Consider the following 23,740-nt stretch of genomic DNA (forward strand, 5'->3'; position numbering starts at 1 on the left):
AAATACCAAGAGTCACATTAGATGCAAGCTAAAACTGTTTCATAGAAGCTATATTACTGACACTTAAGATCAAAGCATTTTTCTCCCTTTAAAGGTGTCTGTGCAGAATTACCTAATCATCAAATGACCAAAAGAAAAGAAGCAAAAATTCAGACATGTAGGTAATAATTTTTTCTGTTTATGAGTTCCTTTATTTATTGCCACACCACTTTGTGTTGTACAGTGAACATCAGGTGAGCCACAGTCCTGGGAATCTCAGATCATCAGGGTACAATTCAGAAAACTCTAACCCAGTCCGGATATAAAGTCTGTATCATCTTGAAACCTGCTGGCAAGCTTCCTCGAACCCCAAAAGACCTCCCTTCCTATAGAGACACCGAAAAACAAAAAGCAAAAAAATGTTAAAGGGTTGAGTGGTTTTATGATTTTGAAATTATTATTGATAGATTTATTAAACACTATAAATTAAAGCATGTAGTTTATACATAACAGTCATTCAAAACAAGTCATACCTGCCAAGGCTTTACCATATAACACTCCCATTTCTGATGAAATAAAAGCTGGTTGAAATTACAATACAGGACCCAGTGGAGAAACAAGGAAAAATCTGTGCTCTACCACTTGATGTACCCTTTTCTCTCAGTCTGTCAGTCCAGGATCTCTTTGATGCACCAGCAGCAGAGGAGGAAATAGAGGCATTCTTTAACCGACTGGATAAAACTGTAGGCAAAGTTTCCTCCCAGGAAGTTCTTGCCTCGTCCCAGGCCCATGGCCATGTCCCGCAGGTGCTGTCCCAGAGAGGCGGAAGGCATGGCCTGGGGAAGAGGACGCTGGGGGTGCATGGCTGTGCAGAGGGACCAGACAAATGCAACGAGGAGGGCAGTCGATGAGAAGAACTGGAAGATGAGCTGTGACAAATGGAGTCAGATGAGACCCATGCAACAGCTGAGCTCTGCTCCGTATTCCCGGCACTGTTCACTCCTCTACTTATAACCTCCTATACAAACTGCAAGCGCTCTCCACCCACATCTGGCATTTTCTGGACTGTCCTCTAGTTTCAAACGCCCGCTGACTGATTAAAGACCTTGTTTACCTTTGCTGTACTCAGTTCCCATGTGTCGTATGATGCCCCCCTGAATAAGCCCCTGCTGTTCCAGCCACAAACAAGAGAGTTCCAGTAGCTCCAACACATTCGCCACGACACCACACTCTTTGTTCGGGTCAGCGTACAACAAACGCTCATATTTTCTCGTAGTGTGTGCTTTGTTTCAGTCTCTGCTGAACTTTTTTGATGTACACAGAGGGAGGCACAGCAAAAGCCAAACTCACAAAGCCAGATAAGTGATATATGTATTTATATATGCAATCTATATTTTTCCAATACAGGTGTAAACAGACACATTTCCCTAAAAACAAAACAAGACAAAGAGTATTAAAACAGAAACATAAAGTAATAAAAATCATTATCTGTGCACACTATTTCAAAAGGAACCTTTGGCTTTTTAAAAACACAAACCAAAAAGTACAACAGCATCATCAACACTACCACCATCACCAACAATAAACAACTAATTTTCTGAAAGGATTTTCATGCAACAAAGGCTACTGTGATGCACAATAATAACACAGAACCAGTTCACTAACGATAAAGAGCATCAAGTGAGCCTGTTCCAGCCCACACACACATACAACAGGTACGCACAGTAATGGCAGAACTTCTCTGCCGTTTTCCTATTTCTGACCTGCATAAAGCTGAACATGCAGACTGACCCGGCGGTCACTCGGGTATGTGTGTGCATACATGATCTACAACATGTTAGCCCACTTCAAAGTCTAATGACTAACAGATAGTTAAGGTTTAGGCTGAAAAAAAAAATCCCTTCTCAAATTTTTAAATTTTGGCTTCGGTCTCTTCGACGTGTTCAAATTCCACATGAGCGACCTCTGTGCTGTGGTTTCTGGCTCTGTGTTATTTATCAAAGAAGTCATTAAATATACAAAAATGGAAACAATAATCCATCACTTAAGCTTATCAGTCAAAAATTTATGTTATTTACAGATGATCAGGAAAAACCCCCGATCCCATACCACCCCGACCCCCACTCCCCCCCAGATGGTGACATCAAGTATCTGTGACTGTAAGCTGAACGCGAGAACGTGCATCAGAGGAGATTGCCATCACTAGATCTGTTTGCGTGTGTTTACCGGAGTGTCATTTTTGCAAAGTTGTTGATAAACTGAGACTTTTTTTGTAAGATTCTCCTGTAGCTGACTACATTTGAATTAAGTACATAAGGTGACTGCATTGGAGTGACATGACTGCATTGAAGAATCAAGGCACGATCAAAAAGGTATATATATATCTATATATAGATATATAGATATATAAACCAAAAACAACTACATCATGAAGGGAGGAGGAAAACAGTAAACAATAACGTGAACTTCTCCCTCCTGATCCTCGAAAATCTGTGAACACAGCACGCCGAGGAGCAACCTTTGGCTGAACAGTTCATTGTTAGCAATATCCGTCTAACCTCGGAACATAAAAGGTTTGGAAATCGTTCATTATTCTCTCAAACGATTCAATAAAACACAAACATCAAAATTACATAACCAGTTACCATGACATAACTTGCATTGTTTTTGCAGAAGGAAATTCATTGCTTAGACTGTTAAACACTTGTCAAAGGGGTCTCCCGCTAACTGCTCTTTTCAATTAGGATATTCTTTAAAGATATAACACATAGATTGTCGATGCAAACGCATATTAAGGTGTTTAATGTAAACCAAATGCTCAATAATATCTCGTCTAAGCTTCTCCAAACTTTGTGTTGAATTTTGTGTTGTGGTTGATTTTGATGTATTTTTTAAAAATCTCCTTTATTGCCCCCCCCCCCCCATGCACACAATCGTTCCTCTCCACTCTAAAACGGGCATGTTTCGAAATGCATTTCTTTCTACACACAGTTGCTCCGATGCCGCAAACGCACAAGATCGATAGGAGTTGTTAATATTCATGGCTTCCTTTTCTGCTTCCTTTTCAACCAAGTTCATGTTCTTTGGCATGACAGGTGGTGCTGACTCAGTTGTGTAAAAGGTGTGTACGTCTGCGTTTAGAAAGGGATTGGGAGGATACAGCTGATTTGATCCTTGCGTACTCAGGGTGTCCTTTGATTGATGAGTGCCAAGATAATAAACAGAAACACAGAAAAAAAAAGAAAAAAAAAAAGGAATATACAGTATATGAAGATCATTGGCATAGCAGTCCTAGATTTGCATACAGGCTTTCCTCCAGGGGTTTAAAAGTCCTTAAAAGAGGAGAAGTTGGGGTTGGGGGTGGCCCTCTGATGAGATCGGAACCAAACTCGTATACCTGTACACATATTCTCCAGCCGAATTATTTTATACCAAGGATTGCTGTGAGAGTTTGTGTTTGAGCCTAGTTCAGTCTCGGAAACAAAGAACTCTTGCCATCCAGTTTGTGTTTTATCTAAAATGCTCCAGCAACAGTCTGAGGAGGATTTTTTTCCCTCCTTTCAGAAAGAATAAAGAAAGCACATGCTTAGAAGTACTGAAGATCTCCCTCCATGTCCCTTAATGTTCCTTTCCACACTCTTCAGTTCTGCCATTTCAGTACATGATTCCATGTAGTATTACGTTTCCACTTTTTTTTTTTTCATAATTACAGATAAAGATTATTTTTTCTTAAAAAACAAAAAGAAAAAAAGATTGCATTTGTTTTCTGCCCCATTCTGTAATTTGCAAAGGGCTCCTTCCTGGTTCACAGTAGGCTGAGAAATTGCAGCAGTGCTTCTCCGCTTTGGAGGAATGCGCCTGATAGTCGGTGATGTCAGCGAAGGAACCGTAGATCACAGTTTGGACAGGAAATATAGCAACAGCAGCAAGTGAGTGATTTTGCAGAGAAACTGGTGATACTTTTTCTATTTTTTTTGGCTTTCTTTGCAATGTGTGTGCATATGTATCGTTGTGTGTTAGGTGTAGTGTTTCTGTGTGCATTAAAGGAAATGAGCGTGTGTGTGTGTGTGTGTGTGTGTGTGTGTGTGGTCGTGTATGTTGTGCAGAACTGATATAATAGTAGGAGTGTATGTTTTTGGTGGTGTATTTCATTGGTGTGGGTAAGGTCAGGCCCTGCGCTCTACTGGCTGTTGCAGACACACTTCACTCCCAGCTGACACAATGGGAAGTCTGTTGTCCATGTGGTAACTGATCAGGTGGCTGACACTCGAAAACCGGTGGTCTTTTGTACGGACCTGAAAAAAGAAAAGGGGAATAAATTAGAGTAAGCTTCAACACCAATATAACCCTCCACTCTGAAATCTCTGTTATGAATTTGATCGTTTCGTGACATACCACTCCTTCTGGGTCAACGAGCAGCAGGTGTTTGGGCTGACCACCCTGCTGTCCCGTGAGGACGTACTGCCCAGGTGTGGTTCCAGACTCCCGCACCAGGAAGTCTCCATCTCGGGTCAACAGTTTCTCTGCTTCCTTACGACTTAGGCTCCCGTGGAACCAGATTTCAGACTGTAATTGCTGCACCATAGAGGGCACTGCTGTCACTGAGTTTGGGCCTCCATGCCCAGAAACCCCCAGGGCATCATCCAGTGGCTCTTGAAAAATCAACACACAGAAATGTATTATTTTGTATTTCACTGTGGATAACATGTTGTCCTGTAGGATCCCATAGCACTGTCTGCATTTCTGCACGACCGATAAATAGGGAAGTGAACCACATTGACTCTGACAGATGCTGCACACAGTTGTGGACTCTGCCGTGAAAAGCTTTATGTAGTCAATCAATAATCTTATACAAATTGCCCCTGTAATGGACAAAGACATTCTAATATCCTTATCTTCCTCTGAGGCTGACTTCTGTGGAGAGCTCCACTGCCAATTAGCATCAGTCATATGGAAATGTAAAATACAAACTGCTTTACTCATCTCACGAGCCCAATGATTAACCCTCTTTTCTTCTCACATGAAAGAAAAATAGCTGATTGCAATTGCCAGAAATTTTGGTCATCTTGATTACAACCCACACACATCACAAATTACCTTTCTTATTTAGTTTTCTCACAGGCTAATGATTTGCACTAGTGTTCAGGATTCAGTCCATTTGAACTTCACTTAGCAGATTTCCAGCAAAAACGCACAAAAAGACACTTACTCATGTCGAAAGCGTCTTTGTGAGCATTTCCGTTTGCTGCAGCTGGGAGGCGAGGTTTATCTACGTTGACGTACGAAGGGTCATCAAACATCTCCCGCCCACCTTCTTTGGCACCCACTAAGAAAAAACAAAATAAAAAAGGAAATAAGTAAAAGTTGCACAAACACAGGAAGAACTTTGCCACGTATTCTCACTTCCTTGCAATTCTAAGAATTTTATCAGGACTAAACAGGGCAAAAACGGAGAGAAAGTTTGACCAATTTCTCATGATTTAGCAACAAATAATATAAAGAAATATGTTAGTAACCAAAAAAGAAAAAAAAAAAGGACAGGAACGACAGATAAAGTCCAAAGAGATGCACACATGCAGGCAGCGACAGAGCTCACCTGGCAGGGGTGGCAGAGGCTGTTTATGAATGTCATTCTGACCCGGCTGTCCATAAGGCTGCAAACACAGAGGGGTACAAACAAATGCTGAATGCGTGCACCATGTGGGCATCCTCAAAAAAATGTTCTTTTCTGGCTAGTGAAATGATTACAATCTATTTATCTATCACTTAGGAATGACACAAGTAATTGATTAATTAATTAATTAATTTTTTTTGGGGGGGGGGGGGGGGTATGCTTGTCTTCCTTCTTTCATGTTAATATGCACGGTTCTCACCAGCGTGGCACCAGGCCGGGTCCTCATGTCAATCACTCCAGCAGGGGGAGGCTGTTTTCCAGGGAAATTATTATAGTATGGGACATCAGGAGGCGGAGCAGCCTCATCTTCTTCTTCCTCCCATGCAGAGCCATCAAATGGAGCCATTCTGTCACAGAGAACAGATACAGAAACAAATTATACGAGACAATATGCAAATACAAGCTCTTGGTTTAGGTTTGTGCAAGCGACAGTTACCTGTCATGAGGTGTGACCAGTTTCGGAGGGTTTTTTAGATACTGTTTAAAACGCAGTTCGAAGGCCTGACCAATGGTGCTGATGACTTCCTGGGCTAAACCCTCCGAACACTCCAGGATATGACATGCTGCAATAAGGAGGCACAAAAAGCTGATAAGCGGGCTTCTTTTGAAGGAAGCATGTGCTCCAACATACAAATACGTTCAGATACAGGTAGAATACAAAAGCACGTATGCATGTACATTTTTATTATGTGCGATGATGTAGGACACATGTAGCAGCTCTAATACATTTTGCACACTCTAGTTTTAACTCAGGAAATTACATAAGCAATAGGATGGCTTCTTTTTTTATAAGCACTGCATGTTAGAACTTTAATGTCAATAATCTAGCCCGAAGATTTTCACTTTCAGTATTAAACAGAGGAGTGTTTTTGCTTTTTCAGCTGAGAAATGAGCCATAAGTTAACTAATTTAGCTTGCAAACAAACTATGGGACTTCAAAAATAGACATTTGGTGGAAAATGTACTTCTGCCTTTTCTCTACACACTGGGTGTGTAATGTCTTAGCTCTAGCGGAGTATTTGGCAAATTCAAAGGGGAATAAACAGCTAATAAAGCTATTTAAGTTTGATTTACTTATATTAAGATTAAATTCAGTTCATACATTAATGAAAATGTTTGGTTATATTTGCTGAAAGTAAAAAAAAAAAGAGGACTAGTTGCACAGTGCAATGAAAGCAACTACTCTAACTCATGTATTAAAGGATCATTTTATCTACACTGGCAGCTGCTACCTTGGTGAGGCTGTCATTTTGCCACTTACCTCTCTGGTTGACTGGATCTTTGGCCACATATGCTACGTACTCAGCTGTATCCTGAGGGAGACCGACAAGGAAGACAGTCAGAATGGGAAAAATCAATAGGAGGGAAAAGTGAAGGGCAGGTTTAGGACAGAAAAGCTAAGAAGAGAATAAGAAGAAAGAGGTAAAGCGAAGACTTTGGTGTTTAAGCCACAGCAGAAGTTAAAAACTTACAGAGCTTAAAGAAAAGAGAGAGAAGATACGAAGTAAAGAGATAATGTCTGGAAAGAGGGACTGCAGTCCAGGCAATCCAGTAAGGCTGCAATAAAATGAGTGGTATTCAGAGCAATAGACAATGACAGAAGGCAAGGAGGAAGAGCATGCTGGCTGAAGAAAGATGGAAAAAGGCGAGAGTGAGATTTCAGCTGAGAAACAGGGTTTGGCTGACTCACTGGGTCTCCTCCAGAGGCGAAAGAGATGGACTGCATGTGATGATTGGCGATTATCTGTGGAGAAAGAGAGAGAGAAAGAGAGAGGGAGAAAGAAGGAGAGGGAGAAGGAGAGCACGTGGGTGACATGAAGTATGTGGGAAGTGAAATGAAAGCATGTGGATGAAAAGACAAATGTGGAATCATTACTGAGAAAAGTGCTCTTTCCTCCATTGAGCGCTATCAATTGCAGCGGAGATAAAAACTAAGTAGGGACAATGGATGGAACACCTTTTTAACAGTCTGCAACAACCACCCATGTTAGATCAATAACAGCATCAACACTTGCTAATGCTTCAAGCACAGAGTGTGGTCTGTGAGTCCTTAATTGTGATTTGGTATATGTTCTGCATGACATGTTTCTTCGCGCTAATGCGAATGCACTACACCACTGTATACCATCTCCCCAAAGATAAACATCGTGCAGCAGCTATTAACTCATTAGAGGTCTAAGAGGAGGATCACATCCTGCCTTGTGGTAAAGCAGGAATCAAGACAATGGTTAAGAGGGATTTGTGCAGCATCCAGAGTAAATGAGGCAAACAATGAGAAGCAGTTCCAAATATATATCGGGGCATCTCCTGAATATTCCAGGAGGTCACGATACATAATAGATATGGAAAAATACTGAGAATTTCTTTAAAAAAAATGATGTTTATATCACTGAGATTCAACCACCTTTAACATTTTAGTGAACTAAACATGTTTACACCATTAACAAGAAGCTGAAAGCAGTGGGAATGATTACAATGCAACTCTGAAGGCAAAGAATAAAAACATTTAGAATTTTTGAAATAAATCATCTGTAGATTGGTCTTCAAAAGTAAGAAAACATAACAAAATCCACACAAAAATTCCTCAAGCAAAGAGATCCCCAGGTTTTCTCTGCTTCGGTAAACTCCACAGGCTAAGTGCACTCAGGGTACCTGAAAACATGCCCCATAGCTACAACAGAGAGCTCAGACAATCAAGTGTATTTCTGACTCAAAAGCGAGATTACTGGCTTTCAAGGACAGCTCAACGGAATGCCTGGGTAGAGTTTGCGAAAACAGCAGCTTGAGGTTAGAGCTTCGTTCTAACCTGTTTGCAGTCAGAGGCCAGCAGATTGAGGCTGCTGGTCGAGATGGTGAGGCTGATTGTCATGCCTGCAAACTGTAAATTACTCTTTCCCAGGATGGACGTTAGACAGCGAGAAGAAGGCTGCAAAAGGAGAGAGAGCAGTTTTAGTAATAATCAAATCAAGGTGCCCAAACCAAAAAGCAACAGGACGTTTTGTTTTTTAAAAAAATTCAACAAAGCATGATAGTCCACTGAGTGCTCCCTGCCTCAGCATGACTGTGGGCATATGTGTGGAAATGCCTGTGTGTGGGAGTGGGAGAACAGCTGCAATTGTGAAAGTGATCCTGTCTCCAAGGCCAACTGCGACCAATTGGGAATAGACAGGACAGTTCGCATACTGTAGCCTGGGCCAAGAGCATCACACAGACCATGCCAGCACTATTGTGCCAGCATTATTGCGCCAGCACGTTTATCCAAATCCTCCTACTGTTCTCATGGCTTTCATCCATATTTGTTCCAAAATGTTTAGAGTGTGCAGTGAGAAAAGCAGGAGCAACAGGACAGGAAGCACATGCTTGGCCACATTAACCTCAGTCCTGCCAAATCAGAGGCACTAGACTAGTTTAATCTATTCTAGTTTATATCCTATAACTGTATTTTGTCTGCTGTGCTATACTGTCAGACATTCCTTGGTCAAACCCTGCTACAGCAGCTGAATATAGCCACCTGTTTTATAGACTGTTTGGGTGGATGTTTTTAGGTTTACAGGAATACTGTGCACAGACACTCGCAGTCTTTAAACAGCAGACTGGCGGCTGTGTCTGCTAATCTGTTGTGCTCCTTTGGCCTGACGCTGGCTCCACACAAGCTTCTACTCCACCTCTCCAGCCTCCCTTGTGACAACAGGGAGGGAAAAGAGAGATCAGAGAGTGACTGGTAATTACCTGTGAGTAGTCGGCTAACCACAGAAGTGTACAATCAGCCCAAATCAAGATTTGTGTGTGTATGTGTGTACTTGTAAAGCTATATTTGACGGAATCACTGACTTTTAGATCACTGGAGGAAAAGTGGGGACATTTCGGTTGGTCCTGATTTTTGTGTGTAGGTTAAGGTTATAATTAGGTTTAGATTAGGGATAGGCTCTTCTATGAAGATAAAGAGGCAAGGGAATGGATTAAGTCAGTGAATGTGCTCATAAAGATAGCCAAACAATAAATGTGCATGTGGTCCAGCTATACTCACGTTTTGGGGACCTAAATCAGTTAACAAAGACACATTATGGAAAAAAAGGAAGTGCCAAATGTGTAATGTTTATAGTTCAGGATCAATGTCATAACAAATAGGAAAAACTCCAGGTTATGAATGCAACTTAATGTAATGTCCTCTAAAATCATGTATACACGGCTCTTTGTGCATTTGTGTGTATACATGAGACTAAATAGCCCACTGACCACAGGGTGGACAACGGAGCTAAATCTAGCTCTTATCCAGAAAACTCTTCATAACGCTGTCCACTTAAGTCTTATAAATAAATAATGCTCTGTATGGGTGTGTGCTCCTGTATGTAGCGCCTACCTTTCTCCTGCGGGCTCCTTTGGCACCGGGTACTGCCTCACACACCACAGAGATAGCTTCCCTGAAAAATGAAAAACATGCATGTTTGCAAATGGCATGTAATTGACCTAAACACCTTCCCAGATTCACATTTATGGATATTAAATGAGATCTGGCAGCGGGTGATAGAATTTATCGTCCCTGGCGACTGGGCTCGTCTTTGCCACGGAGACAAACATCATTGCGGAAACCAGATGGAAACCACCAGGATTCCAGAACATTCTAATTTGGGGGCTCTGAGAGCGGCAGGCGTGTACATGCAAACACACACGGGCAGATGTAGTCAGATGCTAAAACAGAAAGAAAACAAGCCCCGCAAGAAAAATGGAGCGGAAGCGAGCGAGCGGGCAAAGGAGTAAATGCGAGGTGAGTGATGTATGTGTGAGCCATAACATTTTTCAAAGTGTAACCACACTTTTAACATCTCGCCCCCTCAGAAACAAAGCAGAAATGAAACGAGTGAAAGGTCAAACCTGCAGCCGATGAGCTGTGTGTAATCTCACCTGGTGACCTGAGTTCTGGTGTTGAAGTCCAGCGCCCGCATTGATTGTAGCACCTCCACGCATCCCATGTACTGCCCAGGAAACAGGAAGGCAAAACATTAACATTAGACATTTCCTACATCCTGGTCCCATTGGACCAAGGGAACACAACAGAGGAAGAAAGCAACAGTATCCTTTCCACATTACAGACTCAGTTTCTAAAAATGAAGGGTTTATATGTACACAAAAACAGCTTGGCAAGGGTGACGTGCAACTTTGCATTTAAGCTAGAGGCTACTGAGAATGTGCCAGTCACTTACCCGTACACTGTAGGAAACACCAGTGGTGCTGACCACATTGTCTGAGTGCAGCCAGCCACGGGTGGGCTTGTTGACAAAGGAGCCATGGCGCGTCCACTCGTCTCCTCCCAGCTGCCCTCCTTCCACCCGTGCCCTCCTAGACACCCCTCCTAGCCGGTTCATGTCCTGCAGAGGAGGTCGGGGAGGGGGAGAAGGAGCAGTTAGAAGCGAAACAGGGTGATGAAGTGGTGGGGAGGAGCTAGAGTTGCTCCTGTCATCCCCAGAGGACTCAACAGGTGCCTGAGGTGCCTGAGCTCCCTGTGATTTGCTTGAGGCCTTGAGTCCTGGGAGAAGAGTAGCTGAGACACCCAGACGAAGAGAGCCCATTCTGGGGAAGAAGGAGCAGAAGGTGGTGGGGCTGTTCTCAGCTTGTTGGGGAGAGGAGGGGGGCAAAATGGGAGTGAGAGATGAGGAAGAGAGAGAGGAAGGTAAGCCAGGGGAGGGTGTGAGGGGGGTGACAGGACTGGAAGGAGGAAACGATGATGGATTGGAGTTTGTTTCGTCAGTTGAGCTCAGTGATTCACTCCGAAAATGGGTGTATTTTGTTTTCTCCATAATGAATTGAATCATAATGAATCTGCAGTGTCAGTTTTTATATCCGTGCAAGTCCACACAAGCTCTTGTGATTCAAAGTCTCTTTGTCTCAGTATTCAAAGTTTTTCTCTGAAAGGACAAACAGCCATCTGTCTGTCTTGCTCAGTGTAAGAGCTGCATCCATCTGTCTGGTTGTGTGTCCTCCACTTGTTTCCAGGCAGCCAAAACCCAACTGCTTTAAAAACGGCTTTATCCACAATGAAAGCAGTATGAGCAAAAGCACAGAGGAAACGTTGGGTGCCCCAGTTAATGGTAAAACACAGACAAAAAAAGCTTTTTAGTGCACCAGTGCAGCTCATGTTGTCATGAGTTCATTTTGAAATTTACTTGAGTGTTTTCTGAGTTCCCAGGAACTGATGAATAGCTTCTTAGCTGTCCACAGACTGTTGCTCTTGGTGTTTTGCCATGATGTAAAACAATATCTGTGACTATCTTGTCCCAACTTAATAGCCTCTGAGTGAGGCCCAGTAATTCAGCTGTCACCAGCACCATGAAGAATCAGCACAAGTGATTGTCTCTCTGAACACCCCCTCATGTGTATGTCTTACTGCTCTGGGGGGTGCGCATTTCTATGTGATGTGTCTACATGCATGAGGCAGTATAAACCTTGCCGGCCTACAATGCTTCTTTGATTATCTGTGTATGTTCGTGTTGGCATGCGCTTGTGCGTGCACGTGTGAAGCAGCTCCCCTTGGCAGCTCTATCCTGCTTGACACGGGCCCATAAAAATCCTATTAGCAGCCAGAGAGGGGATTGCAAGGAGGGCCGTGCACGCTAACGCGGCAGCGACGCACACATTATACACAGCCTCAACTGGTCGATACGACAGCAAGCACCTGCAGAGCTCAATGAAGCCCAGAACTGCTAAAGAAGAGAGAGGAGGCTTACTGATGTATGGCTAGTCTCCAACTCTTGGTAGCAGCACACTTTCTTTAACGCCTACTTTTCACTCCCTCTCTCTCTTCCTCCAAATGCTTTCATGTCCTCTCTGAATGGCCCTCGCTCTCTCTCTCCCTGCTTCTTCTTCTTCTTCTCTTCTCTTCCAGATTACCTCTGGCGCAGGCGCCTTCCCTTTCTCTGAACTCTTTCCTCCCTTCTCTCTGTCTCCTCTCTTATCCTGGAAGTCTTCTCTCTTCCTCCACACTATGTGCTCCGCCAGCCTCTGTCTCTCCAACGCCTCCGCCCTCTCCCGCGCCACCACTTCCTCTCTCCTCTTCCAGATGATCTCTCGCTCCCCCTCTCCCCCTCCCTCGTCTGCTCGCCCGTTCTCCAGGCTGTCCCGTTTAACAGTCCCTCAGTCGAAAAAAATTAATAAAAATTATATTGAGCCCTGTCTTTCTGCTTCCCTTAGCTTTAGGATTATAGATGGTTAAAGGCTAGGCATGGTAACCTTTGACACCAACAGAAACCCTAAAGACAAAAAGTGAAGTACTTAAGACTGCACTGGCAGAGTTGAATCTGTTCCTGACTGATGTTCCTGATATGGCTAAAACAAGTGAGCCTGTCTTGTTTCAAGTGTGTTCCCTAAAACTGGCCACATAGGGTGTTGATTTTTTTCTTCCTGGAGCACCATTAGATAGCGGTAGTTTGAGTCTGAGATGCTGCCTGTGTCTGGTACACTGACACACACTGCAGTAGCACGGTGGTGATGTAACACTGAAGAATGTAGGTCATTGGCTGATAACAACTACCGGTGGTCTTGTTGTGATGGTAATGAGACCTGATTGGTCAGGTTTGAACTCCCAACCCAGGGTTCCCTGAATGGTGCTGAGGCTCACCAGTGTTCAACATGTAGTCACTCGCCCAGCTGGAAATGCTCAATCAAAACTGCTGTTAGGCTGATTTCTCTATGCACGGCTGTTCTCACCCTGTAACTTTATTACGGCCTAGTTCAAATAGCAATCGCAGAACAGAGTTATTTACCTGAGAGAAAAATATTGACACTGTCACAGATGATATGAACGAGCCAAGAGTTATATTCCTTCCTTATCTAAGGCAGGGCTTATCAAGCAGCAAGTAAGCTCTCTCTACTGTACAGACACCATCTCACATCTCATAGTCTGCATAGTCCAATCTAGAAGGCAAACAACAGTCTGTTTACATTAACAGTCTCTCACAAACCGGAGCCCTACAATTAAAACAGTCTGCAACAGTTTGACCTCAGTAGGAGGCAAAGCTACACCTACAGTCCAGCAGTAAACTGGCTGGCTGACCTACAACTTAGTGCTGCTGAGGCACTAGTCATACTTACAATCTGTTGACCTTTGCTCGCTCAAAGGAGAAGGTTTACACCCACCTTTTCCACAACACATACAAAAGTCTGTAAAAGTGGCACCAGCGTTTCAGTAATGCCAAGCAAAAAAGGTTGATTATTTATTTCCTCCTCACACTAAGATTTCAGAACTTCATTCTGCCTGAAGGACAGCCCGCAAGCTGGTGGTGGGCGCTCAATGCATGGCAAAGGAACAGTCGCCTACACCAGTCTAGCACCACAGAGGGATTGTCTAGCAATTCTAGCTAGTCCTCCATCTGGTCTTGGCCAGAAAGCACCATGGAGGATCCAGTCATACTTATGAACTGCAAGACAGGCTGGGACGATCTCCAGAAAGCTGTAAAGCATCTAATAAAACCAGAACTTAGTCCGTAGAGATGAATAGCACTTAAAAAGGCAAACTATTCAACCTCAGTAGACTTGCTAACACTGGAGAGAAATTCAGGTGCTGTTAAAAAAAAGGGAGCTGCTGAAATGCTCTATGGGCAGAGTTAACCCTGGCTCTTCCCAGGGATGTTCTAGTGCACCGAACACAGTGTAGGTCAGGTGACTGCAGAGGAGATGACCCTCTACAGGAAGAGAAATCCTGAGTCACCTAGAGACAAACAGCAAAAGGAAAAGGCTGTGACAAACACAGCTAATGACTGGTAATTGGTGGCCTTGGGGCCACGCAGCTGTGATATGTACAAGTGAAATCAGTACTGTAATCTAATTCATCCAGTCATTTCTGATAAGAGCGCATCAGTTTGACTGATGGAAATGGTAGTTGTCATTAATAAATGTGAGATCGGGACAGGCTGGACGGAGATGAGTCGTACAAGGCGAACACGGAGAATTGGGAGGGGGAGACAGGTGACCTGAAACAACCCTGATTCCCGGAGCTTGCCGAGCTCCGCAAAGACAAGGACTGTCTAGTAGAGAAGAAGGGAAACAAAAACTCTAAAAACTGACACAAACAATGAACTAATCTTGTTTTATCAAGTAAATATATACAATTACCAAACGGCACAGCACCAGTTTAAAAAGATAGGACAAGGAAAACCAACTTTACATCTTGTTCTGTCTGCAGCTGCTGCCCGTTGCTATGGCAACAGACATTAAAAGAGATGCCTGCAGAGGATATATACTGAGAAGTCCTGACAACAGCAGAAATCTTCAGACAAAGAGATAACCGCTTTGTCAAATCACATTGCAAGCAATTAGTAGCTCCATCAAAGGCTCCACATTAGAGCTCTTTTTTTTCATCCAACAGGAGAAAAACTACAGACTCCTAGAAAGATCAATATGGTTCAGGAAATGATCAAAGTTTGGCTGGCATCCCGCCAGCCATAAAACCGAATCAATGTTGACATCCGATGTCGGTCGCTTGCACCGACTCCGACTAGGGCATGTAAAACTGACACTGTTTTCAAAGAATAATAATCTATTTTCTAATAACTGTATAAACAAGAATTTCACCAAGAATTAACATCAAAAAGACAACTCATGTTTAGAAAACTTGCATAAAAACAACCTGAATATTCTGTGCAGCAGCTAACAAAGATTAGAATGATTGTATAACATCCTGCAGAGTAGATCCTACGCTCATGAAGGATAGGAAAAGAAAATAGAAAATCACAAAGGGAGTCTGTATTTCCAAAAAAAGAAAAGAAAAAGTAATTAAACTGTTCTGTATAAAGTGAGTCTTATCGATTTCCCTAAGTGTTTTAATGAATGGCAAAAAAACAAAACAAAAACCGAAGTAGTTCCTTTTTTGGTTTATAAAGCATGCAATTGATAATCCACGGTGATTCTCCTAAAGCTAGGTTCCGTATTCACATAAGAACCACATTAATGTTTAAACGGCCACAGCTTGTCCGATCATTCGTCCTCTCCTTCCTCTTCCTAGCTTTCCCTTCGTCCACTCCCCGAAAAACGTGCTTCTCCTCTGATCCGCTCTTCCGCTCGATTAATTCACAAAGTCACTGCCGGCAGCTCCTCTCCATCTATCCTCTCCTCCGTTTGGCTGCCTCCTCTTTTCGTCCCTCCTCTCACTCTCTCTCTCTCTCTCTCTCTCTCTCTCACTCTTTCAGCAGATGGTGAAATGGCAGTGTTGCCAGGATGGATGATGGTAGTCCTTCATTGTGCTCCTCTTCTCCCCTCACGTCTGTCTCTCATCCCCACTTTCCTTCCACCTCTGTCTGTCTGTTAGAGGCACAAGCACACTGTCTGTCCTCCCCTCCTCCCTGTCTGGGTGGGTGATGCTGCCTCCCATTCTCAGTCTCTCTCTTTCATACACACACACACAACCGCGCCACAGCCTGTGCCCTCCCCACCTTCTTTTCTCCCATGCTACCTCCTTCCTGTTTCCTTCCCTTCCCCCCACCTCCTCTCTGCAGCCAGAGTCATTTAGCAGTATACATGTGTATGCACAGAAAGATGCTGCACTTCTACTCAGAAATGCACACACTCCAAGGAGAGATGGAGATGGGGATGGGGAAGGAGGAATGAAGGGAAGGGAAGAGAAGGGAAGGGATGGTGGATACATGTGTTTGTGTGTGCATGTGGAGGGTGGGCTGTTCATGTTGGGTATTCAACGCTCCTCCCTTATTCATGTTTGGTAACCTGAGAAACACAGTTAAAGAGTGAGGGGAAGAGAGTGAGAGAGAGAGAGGAAGGATGGATATAGATAGCCTCTGTGTGCTGTGACATGAGGTCACTCTATATAACCTTGATAAAAGTGGACAAAGTGAGGGGAAAAAGGAAAGCAGACTGCACTCGCATGATGATAAATATTTCCAATGTTACTACATGACTACAGCACTCTAGGGGAAAAGACTGGAAGACATAAAGCAGAAATCCCACAGATTGGTCTTGACATTTGAGCGCATCTGATGAGAAGGCAGTGTTGCGGAAAGTAGAGGAAACCACACATAGAGTGACACAGGAACCCGGCAGAGTGGATAGCAGAGTCCTCAAATGACACCCCAAAGAGTCCCCGCAGTACCAATTTTCACCACTACACCATCATTGTGAGCTCAAGCAGTGCACTCAAGGATGTGAAGGTTCATAATGAGACAACTGCAGACAGCTAGCATTAGTCATCATACACAGTGATCTGATTGGTAGTGATGGGCATGATTGGCGAAGAAGACACCCTCCACCGCCCAGAACCAGCGAAACACACGATACACTGTGGCTTAGGGTTGACCTAATCGAACATTTTGTGCTCCCTTATTAGATTGAGTGAATTAACAGTTCAGGTGCCATCTTGAATTTACATTAAAAAGATAGCAACCACACTGAGCTGACAGCTTATTCAGTACACCCAACTAAAACTCATTGTACGATCTACTGTACAATATAAAGCACCTTGAGGCAACTGTTGTTGTGTTTTGGCGCTAGATACATAAAATTGAATTGAATTGAAAACTACTGCAGTTCAGCCAGTTTCTTCTCCATGGAGCCGCAACCTCCAAAAATAACCAAACATATCCATCTGAAAATATAGATATGGGTTTTTTAGCTCATAAAGGTACGATTTATCTCACAGCTTCCAACTGCATTTGTTTTATTTGGGTGCAACTAATAAACTGCAGAGGAAGTAAAGTTAACATCCCATTCAAACCACAATAAATTTACATGCACAGGGCTGTACAATTACTGAAGCACGATTTCAAAATGACTTTAGTTTCCAGTTCTTTCTTGCAGGTGAAAACTTGTGCAATATTAAAGATAGCAAATGAGGAGTAAAAAAGGAGGGGCGTGTGATTTTTCTGCATCACACTGTACTGCTTCTTAGAAGGCTGCGCTTTGTTGAAACATCTCTTAAATAAGGTTTTTGTTTTATGTTGCATATGCTACTTGGAAACCCTTTTAAATGGGTCAGAGAACATTCCAGTTTGTTTCATATCAAAGCCTGAAACGTGACACTTTCATAACGCTCGATTATAATTTCATGAAAATGGAAAGGAGGCATCTTAATTGGTGAAATATTGCACACCAACTACAATCACTCTTGTGTCCACAGTATCTTTGAGAGCAATTTTATTTTATTCTTGGTGTAATTGTGCAGCCCTGAAATTACAGTGCTTTAACAAATAATGCTTATTTTACACATATGCCCACCAGGGCTGGATGCGAGAGTCTGTTCATTTCTATATCATATCAGAAATTTAGAAGCAGCAACTCCTTTGCCACTGTGGCACGATGTGTTTTTTTGATCAGCTGCTTGTATCATTTTAATGCCTTACCATATATTCCATCGGCCAGCACAGGCAGCGTGTGAGTCTGTAGCCCTAAAAACACCAAGGTGCACATCAACACACAGTACACAAAAGCATACACAGTCGCAGACAAGCACACACGCACACAAATCAAAGAGCAAATTACAGCGTGCTCCAACCAGCGCCCTTGCAGCCACTTGACTTCCAGCATGCTTTGCTCCCAGCATCAGCTGTGGAGAGAGTCATGGGACCTTCTTCATATCGAGCACACAGACACACAACACTGACACAGGGAAGAGGCCGGGCGATACTGAGAGGGATAAAGTAACGGAAAGCGAAGGAAGGAGAGAGGAAGAGTGAAAGGAGAAAGGCAGAAATCCGCTGTGCGTGTTGAAACATACCCTGTGGAATGAAAAGAATCAACTCATAGGACTGCATGTGTAGGTTGTTTGTGTTTCAGCTTGCCCAGCGCGAGTTAGCAAGTGTGAGTTTAGGTGTTCTGCGCCTGCAGAAGTCTGTGGAAACTGCAGCTAGTCAGTGTTTATTAGATGAAACAGTCGGAGACAGACTAAGAAAGAGCTCTGGATCTAATGCACACGCTGCAGGGCCACATCTGCAGTCTGCTCATACACTGTATATGTGTGTGTGTGTGTGTGTGTGTGTGTGTGTGTAATGTGATTTGACCCACCTCACTTATCCTTATTTGAACTAGTCAAAAAAAATAAATTAGCAAAGATGAGTAAACAGGGCCTCGATGCTGACATTTTCTCTTGGATTCTTGCCAGAGATGCTGACTAACATCAATTCCCATTATCAAGGCAAGACAGACAAGAGTCGAGTAAAGAATGAACAATAGAAGGGAGAGAGGGAGGAAGCGTAACTCACACGGGAAAGTCTCAAACGTAAACACAAATAAGCAGGCACACTGGAAAAAGGCAATCAAATTTTCAAAAATTAGGCTGAGGGTGAACATTAGATTAGCCACGGCTTCAGCAGGAGTACTTTCTCTCGGCTTAGTAGCTCACTACGCACACAGCAAACATGTGAGCTGGCTATTTTGGGTTGTGCTTCCACCACCACCACCACCCCTCTTCTAACCACACTCCCACATCTCTATCTCCTTCCATCATTCTTTTCCTGCCACCACTTACTGCTTTGCTCCACTTACGACTTCCACTTACAACTTCCTTCTCGGTTTAACGGCTTACTTGTCAGAAACTGCGGTGTTTCTACACCGAGGTTCCAGCTGAACCTTTGAACATTGTCTGGCGTAACCTTTAGTCCTCCGTAGCAGCAAGTATCGAAATTCTTCAAGGGTTCAAGTTTGCATGAAATACTTGGGTCAGGGTTTTTTTTTTTTACACAAACATACGTTTCCGGATTTAAGTCATAGCTGTGCAAACTTTGTGCAGTTTGCTTTTGCTCAATTAACAAAAGTTCTGATCACACAGCAAACTGGGGTGAACATCTGAAAGCGAAGTGCAAACGCAATTTGATTCAAACTTTATTTTACTGGACAACCACACCACTTCACCCATTAAGACTGTGTCATCTAATTTAAGTACATGTTGCTGAGTCGCTGCTTTTACTGTTATTTTAACAAGTTTCCAAGTCGATTTATTTTAGTGCTGTGTCTTTAAACATTGCTTCATGTCCAAGTGTATCTGAATAATGTTAACCAGTGGCTTCTGAAAAGTGCATGCTGAGGAGCGGATACACAGAATAATCAACGCTACAAAACAATAACAGCTAGGAGATTTTAACTTGACCCTAAAGTGACCCTAAAGAGTTACTTCAATACTATTAACACTAAGCTGAAGTAAGATGTGGGATCATTCCATCTAAAAACATCACATTTTCTGCTCAGCCACCTGTGATTTGCCTGAAAATGTTACAGTTTAATTCGGACATAAATGTGTGATTACTGGGAAATGTTAACCTTGCAAAAGACAACTGGTGCACATTTCTAAACGTTATATAGCTGTATTCCACAATAAGATCAATTAAAGATGCAGAATCCCTTTTAAAATGCAATTACTACTCACCGAAATGAAGAAAATGCTATTTTTATTCAGATTTTGTGATGATTGATCAAATATGATAATTATGTTAAGCTGTACCCAGCAGAGAGTCTTCCCCAGATAGTACAAAATTCTGGAGTTTCTTGGAGTACAAGAACTTTACTTAAAACTGAGAAAATAACTGTTAAATATATACATATTTAGCCTGCTTTGTGGGCATGAACATTCAGGCTTATCATTATGCACTTTAAAATATACTGAAGACCTCCGGTGAAGCGAGCCTGAAGGAATCCTGATCTGCAAGAAGAGACACCGTTTGAAAATGCAATCTCAGCTTTCTGAGTAAAGAGAGACAAACCACAATAAAGACACAAACAGACTTTCAAGTTAGATACGTGGCACCACAGAGTCACTCTGCTGTAAAGCGCTGCATATAAAAATGCAACAACCAGAGTCTCATACAGAATTCAGAAAAACCATCAGCAGCCATCACGCTGCTAATGAAATTCCGCCGAAGCTGCACTAACTTCTGTTTTTTAGCATCGCACGGGACGAGATGTTAATCAAACTGTGGCTCACGCAGTGCGCTGAGCACGTCGCGCTAGACTGAGCACCGCAGGAGGAAACGCAGCTGAGACTCGGCTCTATTGTATGAAGGCAGTGACGGACAACCACATGCTATGGCCTCAAAAACAAACTCCTACAGTTGGTTTCCAGAATGCGCTCATACACACCAGGAAGTAGAAAAAAAAAACGCGAACAAACAACCCCCCTCCCCACATGGTCGGAGAGACAGACAGATAGAGTACATGAGCCAGACAGAAGAAACCTGAGAAAAACACATCCTCACAGGTCAAGACACCCACACAAAAAGCGTATGTAGTGTCGACAGTCTCGAAGTGTTTATAAGTGTTTATAAGAGCTTAGCACCTCAGCACTGTGTTTTGTCAATAGTGATGCACCACAGGCCGAAATCCAAGTCTAATATCTGCGGTAATATTTGCACTGCTGACAAAAATCGAATTCTTTATTTTTGAATTGGCTGTGCGTCTGAGACGCACGGACTCCGTGCACAGCTGTCAAGCTGAAACCGCTGTAACAATCAAGTGTCACACCTCCCGTCAATCAAGGCGAAGGCTTTTACCGGTGACCGAGGGGTTTGAAGGGAATTGGACAGATCCAATTTTAATCAAGTGGATTTTGGTTTACGTTGGAGTGTGATGGAGTGGCCGAGGTGCTCGACTTTGGCTGACAGTTTGTGTCCCAGACTGTCCTCCTGCCTGTGCTGTGTTTGTTTACGTGGGTCTAAGACGCACACGGCCTATTTGTCAGGCTCCTGACATGTGTCTGAATCTACCGCTTCTTGGGATCAGATGTTGACTGGACCTTCCCTCGGCCTCCATTTCATCGGTGGAGATAACTTGAGTCATATAATATCGTGTCAGCGGCTGCTGGTCTGAGCGGTATGGTTGACCCTGATAACAGCACTGAGCCCACTGCTTTCAGCTACCTCAATCACAGCACATAGCCTTGAGTCTGCTTCTATAATAGTCTGTCTGCCCTTCACTTGTTTACCGCAAACTTTAACTCTGTCACACTGACCCTGTTTTACACATCTGAGGTGCGTTTTGGTGACCGTTCTCCATGGATGCGCACAAAAGGGGTAACATTAAGTAAGCTTTTTTTAATGTCTGACTTTGTACAGATTTGCGAGTGGGTTCGTGTGTGTACTGATAGCTCCTAAGGCTTATCTCACTGACACTTTATAGCCTGAAGCAAATCAGGCAGATTTCAGCAAAGCCAGGACAGGCTTTAGTCCCTAAAGCAAAAATAAACACAAATTTATTAAATAGTGAAGGAGTAGTGAAAAGTATCTTTCATAATAATCTCCAATGTGATGGGGAAAAAACTTGTTCTGGGTGCAAGAGTCCTACACCTTTTTTTCCGCTTTTATACAAAAGAGGGAAAGTAAGAAGGTTGGAGAAGACGACAGCAGCAAAAAGTTGCCCCTTTATACCAAAAAATGTCCTCAAATAACTGTCTTATTTTGCTCAGGTCTAGTTTGAGTTTATTGGCGCCTCTTAAAAAGAAATGGCATGTGAGTGACCTGTTTTCTGTTGTTTTTGCTCGTCCAGAGGACACAATGATGACTTCTGATCACTTTCTCTTATAAACATTTTATCAGAGGCTCCAACAACAGCTCACTTAGGTTTCAGGTTTTAATAATAAAACCTGGCAACACACACACAAAGTTTGAAAGCACAAAGTTAAACATTTAGTTAACTCGTGCACGCCCCAGTCTAACCATTTACATATTTCTTACAGTAACCCAACAGGCTCGACTGCACCGTGGCGTAACATAACAACGAAACATTGAATTGTCCGGCAGAACTATGTGTCCCCACAAATTTAGCACATAATCAGTTTCCTCACACTTTTCATACGTGCTATAGCTGACGCACAGCACGCAGAGACCGCACCATGCCCACAAAAAGTGTGGGCAACTTTAACGAGCAACTTACCAGCTCTGTTCCTCCCTTTCCCTTGAATGCCCCTCCTGCCCACCAAGCTCTGTTGCTGCTGTTGCACAAATTTCAGCTTAATTTCATATAACAGGGCAAAGGGTCGAAAGTTTTGTCCGCCGGGATCCTTGTATATTTGATGCTTAACTTCATAAAAGAAGACTCTAAACTTCTTCTTTCCTCTCCCTTTCCGTCCCTGCCTCCTCCCCCTACCTCCCCCTCCACGATCACGACAGAAGTCACTTCCGCGAACAACGCAGCGTCATCCGGCTCCTCTCTCTCTCTCTCTCTTTCTTTCTCTTCATTTCCCCCACTCCCGTGCGAGTGTGTGCGTGCGTACGCGCGCGCGTACCATTTTGCACCTGGACCACTCAGTGTAGGTTGCGCAAAAGTGGAAACCCTGACCGCCAGCCATAAGTCTGCAGCTGAACATGTACTTTACCGTAGATAAATACAGCGCAAGAACAGCTGTTTTACGCCTGAAGTTTTGCTTTTTCCAGCATTTAGAAAGAGACCGCGATGACCCGCATCCGCTACCAAAACAAACCATCAGCATCAGCTCAGGGCATAAGCTGCTGGCCCCCGCTTTGAGGTGTTATTACCGCAAAGAAATTGACATAACTACATACGCACTGTCGTCCACATATGTTTTAAACACGTTTTTGTGTTGTCCATACATGTCCATACATTTGAATATGATTCTCGTTTCTTTGCTTTTCTTTTTTTAAAGCAGTTTGGTGATGAGATAACTTTCTTCAGGCCGCAGCCTTATACCACCAATAAGTAAACATGGCATTGTGCAAGACGCTAAAGCCCAAGAACTAGATCTTTACCACAGATTGTATGCATAATACACATATTATCACGTACGAAGGCAAAGGAGTGGCTGAATTCTACAGTTTCAGAACATGCTGATTCAGTGGATCGGTTCATGCGTTGGTGCACTGACACGTACGCTTTTTTTCTTTTTTCCCACTGAAGCATGTAAAAATGTACCCGTGAAGCAAGTTTGCCCTTATTTGACTCAAATGCATTCCCTCCAGGAAGCAAAACGAATATAGTTGTGCTTGGATCTAAGAATGTTGTGCTTGCATCTCAGAATTGCCCATTCACGTAATCATTTCTAGTTTTATATAATTATATGATAGACCATCACATAATTGTATCACACAAAGCATTTTTATTTTTCACGTTGATAAGGACTTGTTCTGCAATCCCAGTCTGCTGAGTAAG

General features: G+C 43.1%; 2 protein-coding genes across 4 annotated transcripts; both read right to left on the reverse strand.

The window, feature by feature from the left end:
* Nucleotides 1–102: 102 nt before the first annotated feature.
* On the reverse strand, nucleotides 103–1,237 carry lenep (lens epithelial protein). The gene is made up of 2 exons (XM_082553102.1): nucleotides 513–1,237; nucleotides 103–365 (listed from the first exon to the last, which is right to left on the reverse strand). Exon 1 carries the CDS (start codon nucleotides 840–842, stop codon nucleotides 648–650), a length of 195 nt encoding a protein of 64 aa, XP_082409228.1. The 5' UTR covers nucleotides 843–1,237; the 3' UTR covers nucleotides 103–365; nucleotides 513–647.
* Nucleotides 1,238–1,338: 101 nt separating this feature from the next.
* Nucleotides 1,339–22,764, reverse strand: shc1 (SHC (Src homology 2 domain containing) transforming protein 1). 3 transcript variants are annotated; one of them, XM_082553098.1, is made up of 14 exons: nucleotides 22,508–22,764; nucleotides 17,992–18,036; nucleotides 10,855–11,019; nucleotides 10,556–10,626; nucleotides 10,014–10,074; nucleotides 8,460–8,579; nucleotides 7,344–7,397; nucleotides 6,915–6,966; nucleotides 6,090–6,216; nucleotides 5,853–6,000; nucleotides 5,576–5,633; nucleotides 5,189–5,305; nucleotides 4,375–4,631; nucleotides 1,339–4,274 (listed from the first exon to the last, which is right to left on the reverse strand). In XM_082553098.1, the coding sequence occupies exons 2-14, from the start codon at nucleotides 18,001–18,003 to the stop codon at nucleotides 4,146–4,148; spliced, it is 1,371 nt and encodes a 456-aa protein (XP_082409224.1). In that variant the 5' UTR covers nucleotides 18,004–18,036; nucleotides 22,508–22,764; the 3' UTR covers nucleotides 1,339–4,145. The 3 variants fall into 3 exon arrangements, with proteins under 3 accessions (XP_082409224.1, XP_082409225.1, XP_082409223.1); XM_082553099.1 differs by lacking the exon at nucleotides 17,992–18,036 and having other exon boundaries at nucleotides 22,508–22,762; XM_082553097.1 differs by lacking the exons at nucleotides 17,992–18,036; nucleotides 22,508–22,764 and having other exon boundaries at nucleotides 10,855–17,072.
* Between the last annotated feature and the right edge of the window lie 976 nt (nucleotides 22,765–23,740).

Source organism: Aulonocara stuartgranti (assembly GCF_965226115.1).
Source record: "Aulonocara stuartgranti genome assembly, chromosome: 11".
NCBI lineage: Eukaryota > Metazoa > Chordata > Actinopteri > Cichliformes > Cichlidae > Aulonocara > Aulonocara stuartgranti.

Bases quoted from the DNA above. Each gene is read 5' to 3' on its own strand.
- lenep (XM_082553102.1), bottom strand. From the start codon at position 842: ATGCACCCCCAGCGTCCTCTTCCCCAGGCCATGCCTTCCGCCTCTCTG.
- shc1 (XM_082553097.1), bottom strand. From the start codon at position 11,463: ATGATTCAATTCATTATGGAGAAAACAAAATACACCCATTTTCGGAGT. The intron at 10,075-10,555 runs GTGAGATTACAC...TTCATTTTTCAG, and splicing joins ACCAGAACTCAGGTCACCAG to GGAAGCTATCTCTGTGGTGT. The intron at 8,580-10,013 runs GTAGGCGCTACA...CTCCTTTTGCAG, and splicing joins AAGGAGCCCGCAGGAGAAAG to CCTTCTTCTCGCTGTCTAAC.